Consider the following 16,635-nt stretch of genomic DNA (forward strand, 5'->3'; position numbering starts at 1 on the left):
GTTTGGCTTCCTAATAAAAAGTTAGTAATGGAGTTAAGGGTTTTAGGTGGAATCCTGTGCTGTTGGGATGTTGTAAATACCATCCATGGCAGGTCACCACATGAATTTTGGCTGGCCACTGTTTTGAAGATTAATCCCAAGATGAACAGCTCTCATGGGTTAATTTAAAGACAAGGAAGTGCAGCAAAGATACAAACTTCTATCAGAAACAATACAGCAAATAGTTGTTGTATAAATATATAGATATGGAAAGTAGTAAAACAATCAATGGAAGGTGTAGGAGGAATTACACAACCTTGGAAAATGCAGTACATTTCAAAATACTTTATTTCGAGTAGTGCATCGTTTGGTTGCTGACTGTTTTAATCTGTACAGCTCATCTGGAAAGGAAAGGAGAAATGCTGTTGTGATGGTTGCAGTTTGTGAGCTGCTCTCAGTGGTATGATGGCTTGTCTGTAATTTGATGAACTATTGTATGTTCAGTTAATTACTCCAGGAATGACTGAGGTATGCGTGCCTGCAAGCTGGTACTTATGCAGATTGCTACTTCTATTCTGCTGGTAATTTTTCTTTCCACTGACATTGAAACAGAGTTTATAACGAAACCAGCAATCTTTATACACTTATAGATAAACTATAAAACTTTATGGCAGTCTGTATTTAGAAACTAATGGTCTTTCTTGTACAGGGTCTATGAGCATTGTGCAAACATTGCACATGGGGAAAAATAAAAAGCACTTTCTTTGTGTCATTGAGAGTTGTGTGATTGGAGAGCCTTTACACATGCTGGCCACTAATGGAGCATAAACCCCGTGTCCTAGAAAGTCTGTGTGCACTGAGGGCCCGAGCTGCTTGAACAGGGTGATTATAACCCACTTGGATATTTCTGAGTTGCACATCGGCTGAGGATAAACTTTTACCTTACAGGTTGCATACACAGTGTGATAAAACGTGTCTTAAGAGTAATTTAAAAAAAGAGCTGTCCTTTTGGGAGCAGGTGAAGGGTGGGAAAGGCTGAGCTGTTAGTAATTTAGAAAATGTAGGAAAGTGCTTCTGGTGTTTTTTGTTTTTAAGCCTGCGGTTGAAGCAGCTGCTGCACATGATCCTGTCTGGGAAAGAGCTGAGGTGGAAATGTTTGGTTTCCTGTTTGTGCATCATTGACAGCATTAATTGAATGTCTTTTCACTTATGATATCTGTGTCTCAGAAGTCGTGGTGCAGGGCAGGAGTGGCAAAAGTGCAGAAAGCAAATAGTAATTAACTGGCAATTAATGTTTGGAAGGAGCTCAGGAGGTTCCTTGGTTTTGGCCTGACAGTACCTGAGGCAGTGTTGGACTCTGGAGTCTGTCTGTGAAAACCACACCAAAAGCCGGTGTCCCAAAGTCAGAAGAATTCTGAAGAGAAATAGAGGAGTAATTGGGTTCAACTGTGAGGAAGTATGGCCAAGCCACTTTCTAAACCATCTCAGTTCTCTTTAGTGAAAAATTTGAATAGATATTGGAAGTTTGCTAAACACAATTTGATTTTACTACAGATGATTCAGTGAGTGCAAATATTACTGGCTACAGTCATAATGGCCTTTGTTATACAAGAGGTCAGACTAGATGATCATAATGGTCCCTTCTGGTCTTAAAAATCTGTGAATATATGAATAATTTAAAGCCTGTCCTGCAAACCGTTATTCGTTGAGGTGGTGATATTAAAATCCTGTGGGACTGCTTGTGTGAGCAAAGGTTGTGGGATCAGGCCTAGAGTGAGTAATCATTATCACTTTGGTTTAAATTTATTGATAAAGGTATAAAATATTCACTGCAGGTAAAGCTGGGTTTCTTTAAAATGAGAGATGCTTCAGCAGTATTATTCTACTTGGGTTTGGTGAGGCAGTCAGTAGCAAAATAGTTTTGGAAGTTGTCTTGTACCAGGTCCTGAACCATTCAGGTTTATACTGGTGCTCTTGATTGATTCATAAACTATTTCAAAATTATTCTTTAGAGACTTGTGATATGTAGAAAGCATCTTTGTTTTGTTTAAGAAGATGATGAGACACCATTCAAGGTCCTGCCAGTGGGGGTTTGGGCAGGTTGAGGTACAGCCAGCTCATCTCTGCACATGAAACCCTTCCTTGCTCTGCCTGCTGGTGGTGTTTGCACGGACAGCGAGTGGGAGGTGCTGTCCCTTGCAGAGGAGGTTTGTTGGTGATGAGAGGTGACACTCATTGGTATTCACACCCCCATCCTTCACCTGTGTCTGGACAGCAGTGTGGAACTGGTGGCATGTCACAGGGACAAGCTGGGCATGACCCTTGTTAAACCAGGGGAGTCCAACCTTCTTTGCTTTGCACTTGGAAAACTTCAGATTCTGTTTGGTCATACCAGCTCTCCTTTCTTGAAGTAAAAACCACTTTCCAGGGCTAAAGAATGTTTTTATAGCTCTCAGGTTTTGACCCCAATTCTCCCTAACATATTCTCGTATTTGAAAATCTGAAAGTTGTAGAAATGCTGATCAATTTAAAAAGCTTTATCCTCTTATAACCTTCAGTTGTCTGAAGCGATCACTGACTCCATCTCATCTCTGCAAAATGTTAGAGAAGTTCTTTTTGGCCTGTGGGCAAGAGTGTCCTCATCATACTCAGCATTTTAGTCTTTGTTCTTTAGGGAATTCTCAGCCTGGTGTGATGGGAACACGAGCCTGGGAAACAGGGCCTGGGCAAGTTTCAAAGTTGGGCAGCTGTTGCCCCCTTTGGGATGCTTGCTCAGTTTTGTTGCACTTCCTCTGTGCAGCAGGCAGATCCCACCTGCGTGAGGGAGGTGGTGCCCACTGTGTCAGGGGCAGCTTCAAAGCCGTTCCTCAGCAGGGAGGAGCATCTTGGGCACAGCCCCTGGGCACCTGTGAGGGGGAATCCAGGGCTTGTGCAGCTGCTGCTGCTTGCTGATGTGGCACAGCTGCATCCTTAGCAGGCAGATTCCATTTTCAGGTAACAACTCTCAAAGTGTTGCTCTGTTTTCCTCTGGCTCTGCTGGCACTGGTGGGACTGGTTCCCTCAGGACTCAGTTGTTGGTTTGGATTCCCAGTGCAGAGCTTATTTCTGCTGAGGGTGTTGCTGATGGGGAATTGTGGTAGGAAATGACAAAGGGAAATCAGGATTCTCTTTGGTAACCAGTGCAGGAAGAAATTGAAGTCTAATGTTCATCTCTCACAGTTTTTGATGCTTTGAGTTTCTATAAAAGACCTTTTCAGTGAAATTACTTAGCTTTGCAGTGAGAGATGGTAGAATTTCTCTAATATGGAAATGGCAGAAATGTGATTGCAGAGAGCTCCTGTGCACAGAGGCAGAGGTTGGTGAATCCTTACCTTGTCCTCTTAGACACAAAATCCTGCTCTTGGCTCTAAAGTGTTCCAACATTGCAAGTTTCTGCACATCTCTTTTCTTGAGCAAGAGATGGGAGTTGCTTTTTAATGATATTTACTATTTGTTGAACTAAATTATTTGTTTTTTCTCTTTTTCTTTCTTTCTTTTTTTTTTTTTTTTTTTTTTGCTGGTTGTTTGTTGATAACATCCTAGGGATTAATTTTTCCTTTAATTCAGTTTCCCATCTGTTGTGCCTGGATGTGGCAGAAGTGTATATGAAAATTTGCACCCAGCTAGAAGAGATTGCAGTCTTTTAAAAAGACAAAACTGTTTGTGGTTTTTTTTCTACCTTATGAAAAATAAATCTCCTTTTGGGACTGAACTACAGTGCAGATTTATAAAGGTGTAATGTAGTTACATGGGTGGGTTTTGATTTTAGGTTTTAATTTCAGTTTGGAGCTCTGGCCCTTCTCTTGTAACATATTATATTTGTGAGAATGAACTGCTGTGGCTTGCATTATCTGAGTGTAGCAAAGATGAAATCTGGTTGTGAACATGACTGAAAGTCCGAGTGGAGCAGTGCTGCCACAACAGTCTCCTGTGATGATAAAGTTGGTATTTGATGAACAGAGCCCTTTTTTGGGTGCTGGAGCAGACAGTGCTGCCAGGTATTTCCTTGCCTGTGTTCTGGGGAGGCTGCACAGGGGATGGGGCAGTGGTGATTAGCAAAGCCCGATCCTGCCCAGTTATGTAAACAGAGCATTTCTTTCACACACATCTTGTTAACTCTCTGCTGCAGACCTTTATTGGTGCTTCTTCAATAATTTGTTTAAACTATGCAGTACAGATTCCTTATTTTAGCACTAAGACTTACAAAGGCTTCTTTTAGCAGCCTTTAATTTCGTACTTATGTATGTGACATAGCCTGTGGCTGTGATCTCTGCTGTGAATCTGCAGTTGTTTTGGGATGAAAGCAGAAGGCAGCTGGAAACTCAGTAGCTACATCTAGCTGTCTACCTAGAGAAGGCCTTGATTTCAAGTTTATCTAAACAAGCTCGACTAATCCCAACTATCTGGGGGGATCCACTGTCAAAACAAGCAGCATGGCCCTAAGGCAAACACAACCATACAGAAATGAAGGCTGGGACTTCCAATACTCCAATGACTGCCTACTGGAGGCTTTTTTTCCTGAAAAGAGAGTAAGAGAGGTACAATTTGCATAATGCCTTTTCATCAGGAACTTTTGGAAAGCTGACAGAGGTCCAGCTTATAGCGCTGTAGCCACAATACAGAGTCTATAGGAGAATCCTTGAATGACCTGACCATATTGAAAGAAAAAATGAAAGCATCGAAGTATAGCCAAGTGAGTGTGGAAAAGAGGGCTGCTGCATTGTCTAACATCTGCTCTACTTCTCGTTAGTTTTGTTCTTTGGTATTCTATGTGGACTTTGGAGAAACCTAAGACAGCCTAACATGAATCCTATAATCTTCCTTCTGAATATTTATGTAGTGTGCCAGCCTCTAAGCTGTCCTTTGCATCTTCCTACTTCCCCCTCATTTTCATGCTCTCAAATGAGGCCAACATTTCAAAAGCTAAATAAATGTTTGTGAATGTTTATAAAAGATTTGCATAAATTTGTCCTTGTTTGACAAAGATCACTTTTTTCTTATGCCAGTTCTGAAATATTTTAAAGGTTTCAGTGCTTGTCTTGACAACAAAGTCCTGCCTCAGAGAACAATGATTGCTGATTAAGTGGGTATGTGCTCGGAGCTGAATAGACCGATGGAGACGAGGGCTGAAAAGGCCACTCATCTTAAGCCAGAATTATAATATTTAACAAATGCTAACCCAAGGGTAGATTTAAAGCTTTGGTTTTGGTGCAGTGTACCTGTGCAACTTGTGGGCTGAGCAGGATGTGATTATCTTTTCACAGCTAATAGTTCTCACTTCGTTTCTGCTAAATCTGCAAGGGAAAATACTCCTCGGTTTTAGTAATTAAATGTTTAAAATACATTTAATTGAATCAGTGTTCCAGCTCACTGCTATTGACACTTCTTACCTTTACCAATTGATCACTGTTTATGCACATAATTGGACCTGATTTTTTTAATGCCTGTTAGTATAATTTTTCAATTATTTGTGATTTAAGACTGGAACAATTATTCAACACTACAACAGTAGCTGTAGATTTTTTTTTTAAGCTAAAATCTATTTCTCTCAGAATGAAACTAAATCTCTGCTTTTACTGAAGGGATTTTAAAGACATTTGTTGAGGAGATCTCTTTGAAAAACTGCTTAAATATTTAGTTCAGCTTTACTTTCAGCTTTTTTTTTTTCTACTGGAGAAAAGTAATAGTCGTTCCTGTTCTTTTGTTCTATGAGTTGAGAGGTTGAAGTTGTCATTAAGGCAAAAACTAGAGCTACTTCTCTGCCACAGTTTTTATCACATCTGCTAGGCCTGTGTCCCAGGAGGAGCTGAGCAGAGCCGGAATTCAGCACAGGCCCATTATCTGCTGCCTCTGCGTGTGCTGGAACAGCAGCGAGACCTCGGGGAGCCTTGGAGCCTCCTCCCGTGTAATGTCCAAATCACATTTGAAGGACTGGTGGCAGGAAAGCTTTGGCCTTGGGGTGTGAATTCTAAGAAACAGAGTCACAATTAGGTTTAAAAAATTCAGGGATTTTGAGCTTTATCTTGAAATATGTTTTTAGTAATGCAAGGAGAAAAGTTGCCCATCTGTGCACATATTTTGTACGTTTAAAATATTTAAATGCTAGCAGGCCTCAATATGCTTAGGAAATGTTATTTATCTCCTGCTCTTCCTGTTTCCAGGATTGTGGATTTGCATGTTGGGGGTTTTTTTTGTTTGTTTGTTTGTTTAAAACATCTTTTTCCTGAGAATAATCAGTTACCTTCAATGAAATGATGTTATTTTGTATGGCCCCGTTCCCCTGCTGACCCTCAGACAGGGACAGGCGACTTTGGGAGAAAAACCCTCCCCTAATTCAGGCTTTAGAATTGCTCAGAGAGAGCTGCTGGATTTCTGAAACACAGAACAAATGGAAAATCTAGTGCTATAAAGTTGTATTGGAATACCAGTAGAATTAGAAAAGTAGAGATAAAACTAAATTCAGGCAATTTAAAGTCATTCTCTTAAGCAAATTATGTCCAGATTTTTTGGGCATAGAATATTCTTCTAAAGAACTGATGAAAATAATTTATTAAAATATTTAGTACATTACAAAATTCAGTAATGCTCAGTAAGGATATAAGGCATAAAAAGATTTTATTGCAAAATCAATGCAAGATGAAATGTGACATAAATATTTTAAACAAGCAATGATTTTTTAAAAAGAATCTGTGTTGTACCAGTTTTCTCAAAGCCAGAAAAACCTTTAGAACTTAGAGAAATTTTGGATTTAAGGTTATTGTTTGCTTTTTTGAATTCTTAAGCCTATTATTCCCTAGCAGTGGATCATTTAATTAATTGTTAGCTTAAAATGATCCAAATAGATTAATTAAATATAAGCGCAGTTTACAATTCTGTGGGTATAGGAGACATTAATGGACAACCCAAGTTGAATTGGATAATATTTTGCTTCAGTTAATCCCTTAGCAGTTTTTAATGCGATATTAAGATTTCCGTAGTGTTCAGATTTGCTGCTGCATGTGAGGAGCAGCCCCAGAGCTGCTCCCTGTGCTCACACACCCCGAGCCCCCCAGGCTGGGGCATTTCTCCTCCGGGCCCTCCTTGTTCTCAGCTCCTCCATCCCTCCTCAGTCTGTGATGTTCTTGGGAGTCTCCTGGGGTCCCTCCATGCACAGGGAGAGTTTGCTGCTGCTCTGCTGGGTGCAGGTGGCCTTTCAAGCTGGGTAAGGTGAGAGGTGTTTCCACCCTCTCTGCAGTGTTTGGTTTGCAGCAGCCTCGCTGTACTTTGCCTCAGGTGTAAGGGCAGGGAAATGAAACAGCAATCTCCCGTGTTCATCACAGGGTCGTCTCTTCTCCGTGGAGAGCTCCTCTCACTGGCCGTGCTCTGCTCTCTTGTAACATATCCTTGTGGGGGCTTGGCTTCCTTCCTTTCCACTCCCTGCAGGATCCACAGCTGAAGTTCAGTCTCTGCTCTGGGTGGTCCTTCCAATTCCATCTGGATTTCCCTCAGGTTTTCCATTCCAGGCTCCCAGCCTGTTGGTTTGTGTTGTTTCCCTGCTCTGACTCCCATTCCTATGGAGGTATCATACCTTAACCATTCAGCATTTTCCACAGATCTCCTGGTATTCTAATTTCTTTTCTGTCCCACTTCTCCCCACACTTCTTGTTCTCCTTTGCATCTCTGGTGTCTCGTGCATCTTTCTAGGACAGATACTTTGCAGCAGACCCTTCTCTAGCCCAGGCATTTGCACGTCATTTATCAGTGCAGTTTTATTTAATTGCAGCTGCACGTGGGATATTTGTTAGTGATGTTCATTTGAGCAGAAGTGAAGCAACCCACTGTATTTAAGGGAATCTGAAGTTGTTCTGTTGATTTGGAAGTGGGAGCATACGGTGAAGGGTTTAAAAATAAAAAAGACTTCGGCTACAGCTTGCATATTAAATTCACAAGTGAATGTGCACATTTTTGCAGCATTGTTGGGCTTTCTTTACTGTTTGGTTGCAGCAGGGAGATGGTTTGGGCCACGAGCCCGGTGTGTATTGTGTGTATTTCCCAGCCTGGCTTTCCAAGTCTGTCCTGCCTGTGTGGGGAAGCCTTGCAGAGCCTGCCTCACCTTCAGAGCTGGCTGTGCCACAGAAGGGCTGAGCGCGCTGTTCCTGCCTCAATTATTCTGAAAACTTTGCTACTGAAACCAAACTTAATCAATGAGCTCTGTGTTGTCTCCGATAAGTTATGTACTGCCTTTATTGATTGGGAAGGATTTTAGAAAAGCCATGTGGGGTTTCTAATGTCAGCAGTGTTTTGATTATGAAAAGAGTTGGAACCTTGGGACGGGGAGCCAGGTGGTGCCTGGGCTGCGCCGCCTCCCCCGGGACTCGGTTCATGCCCTGCACTTTAGCTCTGCTGCCTGGCTGCTGGAGATGCACTTCTTGCTCATTAAAATGTTCAAAATCAAACTGCATGTAAAAAGATTGCTGAAAATATAAACTTGGGGATTGATCCAGAAAACTGGCGCGTGGTCCCCTGGAGGCGCCGGCGCAGCTCGCGGGTGATTTGCGTTATCAGCTGCCTGGCCTGCGTTGCTGGGGGGCTCTGCTCCCCTTTTTAGGGGCTCTTGCTTTACAGGCACTTATGCAGGTTCTTCTTTAGGAAAATAGCCATAAGGGAATAAAACAAGAAAACAGACTAGTGATACTTCCTCCGTGCTCCATGTTGGGTTAAAAAAAAATAAATTATAAGATGTTGATATGGAGCAATTGTAGGTTTTCTTTCGTCTGAAATAATAAAGAAATGAAGGATTCTCTAGGTCATAAGCAATAACCTATAGAGATTGGGTAGAATGTTGCATATGAATGATGTAGGTATTGTTTGTCTTTCTAACTGAGGAGTATTTAAAGAATTTTTAAAAAGCAGCATTATATTTAGAGTAACGAGCTTGCAACTTGAGCAAAAATGGGATAGTTCTCCAGTAACTGTTTTCTTATGTGCAAAAGATCAGCAGTTTTCCTAATTAAAAACTAATTCTACATATGGTATTTATATTATTTTATGAGTTACCATTGAAAAATAAGTCTGCAGTTAACCTGTGCTAGTCTCAGGTTTTTTTGTTATGAATCAAGGCAGATAAGAATTGGTGTATAATGAATAGCAAATTATGTTGAATGACATTGCAGAAGTCAGAGAATAACACCACTGTAAAATCTTTCTTTAAAAGAGAAGGCAGTTTAGAGCAGTACAGAGCCAATATATGGCCTGTTTATGTGAACATTTCCTTTGCTGAGTTTAGGAAGCTGTAAATATCAGGGAATAAGTGCAGAGTAAGTTCTGAGTAATTCACTTCTCCAGTGACACACAGCTGATGAGATGCTGAATGTTTTATTATGTGAATGGTTTCACTTGCAGTTACAGGAATTATTCAAGTCATCAAAATAATGGAGAGAATATATTGTGCCATTTTGAGGGGACTGATGGCTTTGTCTGCTTGCACTGTTTTATTTCAGAATGTTGTGCATCTGTATGATTTTGTTTCTGAAAATCAGTGTGTATTGATCAGGCAAATGAAGATACAGGCACTTTGTTCTCCTGATATAATGATTTCACAATTTTAGAATTCTTTTGTAGGTTTTGTTTGCTTGTTTGTTTGCTGGCATTTTGCACTGTAAGAATTCAGTTGTGGCCAAGGACCACTGTGTAGTAGTTAGAATTTGTCCAGATGCAGTTTTTGTGCCTGAGCAAGTGGAGTTGTTCAGCTTGTGAAAGTCAGTGAGATTCTGCACCAGCGGGAACCCGATCATATTAATGAGACCTTTACTATCAAGGCATTATTTTGTATCAAAATCGAGATTTCTGCAGAGTTTACTCTGCAATCTGCATTGCTCCTTTCCAAGTTTCCTGCTGCAATTCAAAGGAGGAGACGTCTTTGCTCTACATGGCATTCTTCAATAGATCCTTTCTTGTTCTTTAAAAACAGGAGGTTGTTAAATAATCTATCAATAAACTGTCAAGAAGTCAAAGTTTCCATATCTGTTTTTGCCTGAAATCCTCAGAACTTGCCACATTTTAGTTGTCAAGAAAGCTCCAAAGCAGAGTGTGAGCAGTTGAGCCTGAAACCACGGCTCAGGATGGGCTGTGCTGGTTTGAATTATGCAGGAGGAGCATGTTCCTGCAAGGGAGTCAATATGTTTTGTGCTTCACTGGAGAGGTTATTAGATTGATGGAGTTTATTTGGGAATGATGGCATTTGGCTTAGAAATAAATGAAGCAAGAAGCATCTATTTAGTTATTGATGATAATTTATTGCTATTGGTCAGAAAAGTGTTGATTTTATCAGAGGGTTTGTTGTTTGTTCAGGGTTCTGAAAGCAGAAATGGAATTTACACTTCAGGACCTGAAATATTGAAGTGTGAAGGAGAATGAGCAATGAATTGGCTGTAGGAAAGATTGTAAACTGAGAGAACTTGATGGTGTCTTGTGAGTTACAGAATTCAAATTTTGAATATCTAGTGGTTTGCTTTTGTCTATGAGCACAACTGTTTTGGGACAAACATATTTCTGGTTTTGCCTCTTTAGTGACTGTATTTGTTTAATATTGTAACGTTGAAAATGATTAATTTATCTGCTGATCGTGTTTTCACTTTTCATGTTCATCCTTTTCTTTGCTCTCATGCTTAAATGCTTTTCTGTTTGCGGTGCTGTTTTGCAACTTCTAGAAAATGGTTTGTAGGTTAAACAATCCATATCAATTTGAATACACATTATTTTAATCAGTCTTTTAACTCTGAGATTTCCTTTCTAATAGCAGTAGGCAACATTAAACATTCCTGCTATGAGACCTATTGGCTCCATCTTTTGTTATTTATCTTGCTGATGTTAGGAAGGGCTCTCTAATCCGCAGCCCTCTGTTCCTAGGTAACAGTGCCAGCAGCAGGGTCCTGCCAGGCCGGGCCCTGTGGGTTGCTGTTATTCTCTGGGCTCCATATGGCCGGGGCAGGCACTGTCCCCAGAGAGGTGTTAACACTCAACAGCCCAACCTCCTCCTCCTCCTGGGACAGCTCCTGCTGCCTGCCCATGTGTGAATCTTGATTAATTTTTCATTTTTAATGAAGTTTGATCATGTTTATTATTTCACATGATTGACTGCCTGGTACTACTTCCATGTAATTGATAAAGCCCATATTTCTTCATCTGTCTTTTTATTTCTTCAGGGCAAACTTGTGAAATTGTGTGATGTGGTTAATATTAGATTTATTGGTCCCCACAGATGTATAAATTATCTTTTTTTTCTCTCTCTCTCTCTACAGGAAGTTCTACAGACTCTGACCAAGTTTTGTTTCCCCTTCTATGTGGACAGGTATTGTTAGCTTTTCAAACTTTACAAGAAAATAAGCTTGTCAATAAAACCCCTGTAGAAAATAAAAGCCATACCATTCATAGTGTTCTGTCTGTGTGACTGGGACTTAAAGCACCTGAGTGCAAATTATAGTCTCAGAATCACTTTTTCCTGGGGTTTTTATGGGTACCATGAAACAAAAAGAAATTTTAAAAGTTGGAGTTGTTTGGTGGGAGTACTCTGAGGGCTTTTTTTTCACTTCTGCACAATGCTTGGATGGAAAATGCTTGGGTGCGAATTCTCCAGTATGCATATTAATATCAAAGCTTTGTTTGCTTGTGCATTTTATTTCTTAATTGCCAAAATTTGGGTGGGACAATCAATGAAATGCTTTACATTTGAAGGCCTGTTGATGTTGCTGGAATGCTGCTGCTTTACTTGACAGCTACTTAAGGTAACTTCTGATTTTGGGGGAGAAATTGTAAAGTGAATGTGAGAAGATCTGAGAATATTTACTTCCTGTAATTTAGGAAACTGTAGAACTTTTTTAGTTTTGCATTTACTGTGAGTTATTCTTGATGGTTTCATGAAAAGAACAACAATTGAAATTTTGAAAGACTACACCACTGCTCATCTCATCTCTGAGCATCATTTAATTGGTCAGAATGACTTGTCTTCATCAGCTGAGACACAGAATGGTTTGGGTTGAGGGAATTGACCTTTACTGTGATTAAACTGCTGCAAGTCTTTTTCTCATTTTAGAATTTGGAATCCCTGTTTTACTGCTCATCCTTTTCATTTCCTAAGGGGTGGAAGCAGGGAAATACTCATACATTTTTCTCATTTCTAGTTCCTACTAGAAACAGTTATGCTCTCTGTATGTAGATTTATTGTACCTAGGGGTTTTGTTTGTTTTGTTGTTTTTGGTTTTCCTCAGCAATATAACATTTTGAAAGATAGAACACTGAAAACCCATATGGGGTGCAAATGAGAACATAATGAAAAGTGATTCCCATTTCTGGATCCACTTGTTTGTCTGAGTATCACAGACTGTCACTGAGAGACTGCAGCCAGCAGTTTGAATGGAAAGGAGCCATTGTCACCCAGAACACACCTAATAATTATGGAAATCATTCCTTGCCCCTTCCCTCCAGCCCTAACTTCTGTCTGCCCCCTTAGGGATGGGGTTTGTGCTGCCTCCATCCTGTGAGGCTCCAAACAGACCTTCTGCCCATTTGAAAGCAGAGCTGTGAATCCAAAGGGTTGATAGTAAAATCTTAGGAAGAACAGTTTTTATGTGGGGAAGTTTGTCCTTCCCTCTGAAAAACTGGCAGTGAACTTGAGCAGGACCTGCCAGCAAGGTTTGCTTTCTCCAGGTCACACGAATGCAGGACTCTCTGGGTTTGCTCTGGAGGAGCTCACCAGCTTGTCTGAGTTGTTTAATAAACAAGCTTCTCCCTGCTGCTAATGAAACGTGGTTTTTCCCCCTGTTCCATAATTTTAATTGTCAGTTCTGATGCTATTTCTCACACACGCTCTGCTCTCAACCTTGTTAAAATTAAGCATATAATCCCCTTTTAAAACACCATACTAAAATCACCATAGTAACATTACATCCAAGCTTTACAGATAAAACACATCACCAGTGAGGGATTTTTGGGTATCCCCAGCAGCTCAGTGTGGTTTATGGAAGTAGTTGCTCTGCTGACATTTAGATTTCAGGAGGATGATAGTACTCGCACTGGCTAATTCTCAGACTCTTGGAATGCTTTAAATATCTGTCTTTTTGTTCATCTTCATCACAGCATGTTTTCCCTTCCTGTTTGGAATCCACTGAAGGATTCTTCTTTCTAAGCTGGACAGTGACATCTTTCCCATTTGGATCCAGCTTTTATTTCTGCAGCTCTGTTTTTCCTTTGTTTCCTCTAGGCACTGAGTGTGTACCCTCCCACAAAAATTGCTTTTTTGCATGTGGCATCATAGAAGAGAATATTTTAAGGCCTGTGGCTGTTACTTAAATGGCTTTGAATTTACCAGGGTATTTGTTGCAGTTGGTAGGAGTGACTTGTAAAGCTACATGTCAGTGCAAGTCAGATTTCTCAGTTCTCAGAAAACCTAAAAAAACCCTAGAACATGACCTGAAATAAGTCTAAATTTTCTATAATTAGAAGTATTTGGCTTATATGAGAGAACATGGGGTTGGTTGCTGGTTGATAATCAGAACCATTTTCTTTTAAAGATAAACTCATTATTAGTATCCTCCCACACTTAAAAAATGGGAAAAATAAACCACAGACCCCCCACTCCTCCCTCATCAAGCATATTTAAGCTTCTCGAGGGTGCATACTTTGTAGTTAATTTTTCAAAAAAGCTCTGCTGAAAGAGGAAATGTTATAGGTTCAATGACTTGGATGTGATACTTGACACAGAGTTAGCTCAGCAGTAATTTTTCTCTCCTGCTCTCTGTTTGCAGCCATGCCATTAACCAAGTTGGGCAGAACTTCACCTTTGTGCTCACAGACATTGACAGCAAGCAGAGGTTTGGGTTCTGTCGCTTGTCCTCGGGGGCCAAGAGCTGCTTCTGTATCTTGAGGTAGGTCTGTGCCTGGCCTTCTGCCTGGCTGCAGGAGCAGTGTTACACTGCAATTACCACTTCCAGCTGGTCAGAATTATTCCCTATCTGCTCCTCAAAGTCACTGTTCTGCTGCACAAGTGGTGCAGAATCCCTTGCACTTGGAGTTCCTCTGTAGATAACTGGGTTTGTTTGTAGTCAACGTTCTGGAGTTAACAACGTGGAAAAAAAGTCTCTTTGCAGTAATTTGATATGACATAGCATGATGGCAGCTGTTATCTTTAGCTGTCACAACTGATCTTGTTAAGACATTTTGTGGACATTTGTACATGCAAGTTTTATTAACAAAACATCTGTTGGTAACTGAGAGGATGTCACTGATGCTCTCCACAGCCCCGCAGTTTGTGTGTGTGAGCCTTCCTCTGTCCTGTTGAGGGTTTTGTGAAATGGGCCAAGAGGCTCTATCAGAGCAGTTTTTCATAACCTCCCAAAGCCATGTCCAGAAATGATGCCAGTAAAATCAATTTTGATGTCTGCCAATATTTTAGTTCCATGAAGAACGTCCATGGATTGAAGATTTTCATGTGGCAAATGGTCTGTCTTGTTTTAAACACAGTTAAGAATTGCCTGTCTTCTACTTTCTGCTTTTTGTGTGTTCATGAGGAATTGGACGTTGAGGAACAGTAGCCCAGGTAAAGCCAGCACAGAGGTGACTGAGGACAGCCAGGGAGGTGACAGCACAGCTGGGGCTGGAGCCTCCCCAATGAGGACACTGCTCTGGGAGCAGCTGGACACATCTGGCAGGGCCATCCCTGGCTGGATTTGCACAGGACACAACCAGGGTGAGGGCAGAGGAACACAGGAAATTCTCTTTGTCCCATGTGGGGCACCTGAGAGTGGAGCCCTGGTGTGTCTGGATGTGCCCTTCTGAGCATTCCAGGGGGACATTGCAAAATACAATGCAAAACACACCTCTCCTTGCAGGGGGCTGCACACAGCAATGCCACGGAACGGGAGCTTGATATTTGGAGAATTGTGAGATCTACCCAAACTGCTAATGAATTGAGTGGGAGGCAGAGTGACAGGTGTTTGCTCAGTATCTTCTTCCATTCTGCCTGTGCTGTAGCAGACATGTCAGCTATTATTAGCTCTGGCAGTCCAGCAGCAGGGATGGATCTGCAGGCAGGAAGGTGTTTCCCAGCTCTTCCCACAGAGCTGCTCCCCTCTGCACTTGGGTGCTGCTTCCCTCAGTCTCATGTGGGCAGTGACTGCTTACAGAGGGTAGCTTTGCCTGATCAATGGCAAATTAAAGGAGAAACACGGTTTTAAAAAGAAAATCAGAATGAGGAATAGTCTGGGTCCCTTCTTGATCCCTCCTGGGTAAGAGTTCTTTGCTGTCAGCTCCCTTATGTTGAGTGAGTGCCAAGAAGACACGGAGGAGTTCTGTTGTAGTTAAATGCCTTCTGCTTCAACTCAGAACCAAAAAAACCCAACCCCAGTGGAAGAATTGGGACTCTTCACTTCCTTCCTGTTGCTTCTTCTGTGCACTGATGAGAAAAAGAAAGCTCATCATTAATGCAAGTTCATGCAAGTTTTAGAGGATAATAAAGAGTGTAAATCAGCAATACATGAAATCACTTCCTCTATTCCCAGGACTGCAGCTCCCATTATTGATGTGAATCTTCTCAGTGTCCTTTATGTACTAAAGGAGGGTGCATGGTAAATGGGGGGGGAAAACATGCTGGGAAATGTGAGAACGATAAGTAAAAGCAAATGGGGATGAAAAGAACATTTGTTTAATTGTTTTTAAATTACAGATTGGATGGCAGCAAGCTTCAAGTATTCCTTGCTATGCTCAGCAACAGTATAAGAACTAAGTGATGGTGTTCACAGGGTTAGCAGGGATTTTATGGGTCTGGCCATGGTAAAATGGTTTGGAGGTGGAAAATCATCACATGTTTAGATTAGTTATTGAAGAGAAACAGCAGAAAAAAGAAATTCTTTTCACTCAGTGCTTGAAAAACTTTCTGCAACGTCCTGGAAGCAAAGTACTCTGGGGCCAGAAGTCAGGGTCTGGATTTGAGCATTGGAGTGACCCAGAGGCTTTTCCTGTGGATGCAGAGCCCAGCAAGGCGCCTCTTGGAGTTCAGTAGCAGCGGGGTTATCCTGTGGCCAGCAGAGAGGCAATTCCATTTGGCAGGGAACTGCTTGGACTGGTTTAACAAATCCTGCTTGGAAACCTGCTTTGAGGCAGTTACCACAGCGCTTTTCCTGCTGTAGTGGCTCACACACATTGATGAACTCTCTGATAACTTTGAAACCTTTTTTCCGGGTGCTCGGTGGTGTTTTCAATGTAGAGCCGCTGTATTCAGTGTGGAACCTGCCTCTCTTCTCCGGGTTCCCCTTCCCTGGCCCGGTTCTGTCGCTCCCTGGCCCGGCTCGGGTGACCCTGAGCGGCTGCGCTGCGGCGGCGGCGCCAGCAGAGGGCGCGCGGGGGCGCAGGTACGGCCAGGTGAGGATCGGACCGGAGGGTTTGGGGTGAGGAACGGCCCGGAGGGTTTGGGGTGAGGAACAGACCGGAGGGTTTGGGGTGAGGAACGGCCCGGAGGGTTTGGGGTGAGCCCAGGTGAGGAACGGCCCGGAGGGTTTGGGGTGAGGATCGGACCCCGAGGGTTTGGGGTGAGGATCGGCCCGGAGGGTTTGGGGTGAGGAACGGCCCGGAGGGTTTGGGGTGATT

General features: G+C 41.9%; 1 protein-coding gene across 10 annotated transcripts in view; it reads left to right on the top strand.

Annotated features, from left to right (window-relative positions):
- The window catches only part of DENND1A (DENN domain containing 1A), a 150,537-nt gene that overhangs the window by 35,152 nt on the left and 98,750 nt on the right, over nt 1–16,635 (top strand). For all 10 annotated transcript variants that reach the window (XR_010442262.1, XM_064728005.1, XM_064728006.1 and 7 more), the window contains exons 4-5: nt 11,298–11,347; nt 13,800–13,919. Coding sequence is in view for 9 of the 10 variants with exons in the window: in XM_064728005.1 (XP_064584075.1) it covers nt 11,298–11,347; nt 13,800–13,919 (170 nt within the window). In the remaining variant the exon portion in view is untranslated. The remainder of the gene's footprint in view (nt 1–11,297; nt 11,348–13,799; nt 13,920–16,635) is intronic.

The sequence above is a fragment of the Zonotrichia leucophrys genome, chromosome 17, assembly GCF_028769735.1.
Source record: "Zonotrichia leucophrys gambelii isolate GWCS_2022_RI chromosome 17, RI_Zleu_2.0, whole genome shotgun sequence".
Classification (NCBI taxonomy): domain Eukaryota; kingdom Metazoa; phylum Chordata; class Aves; order Passeriformes; family Passerellidae; genus Zonotrichia; species Zonotrichia leucophrys.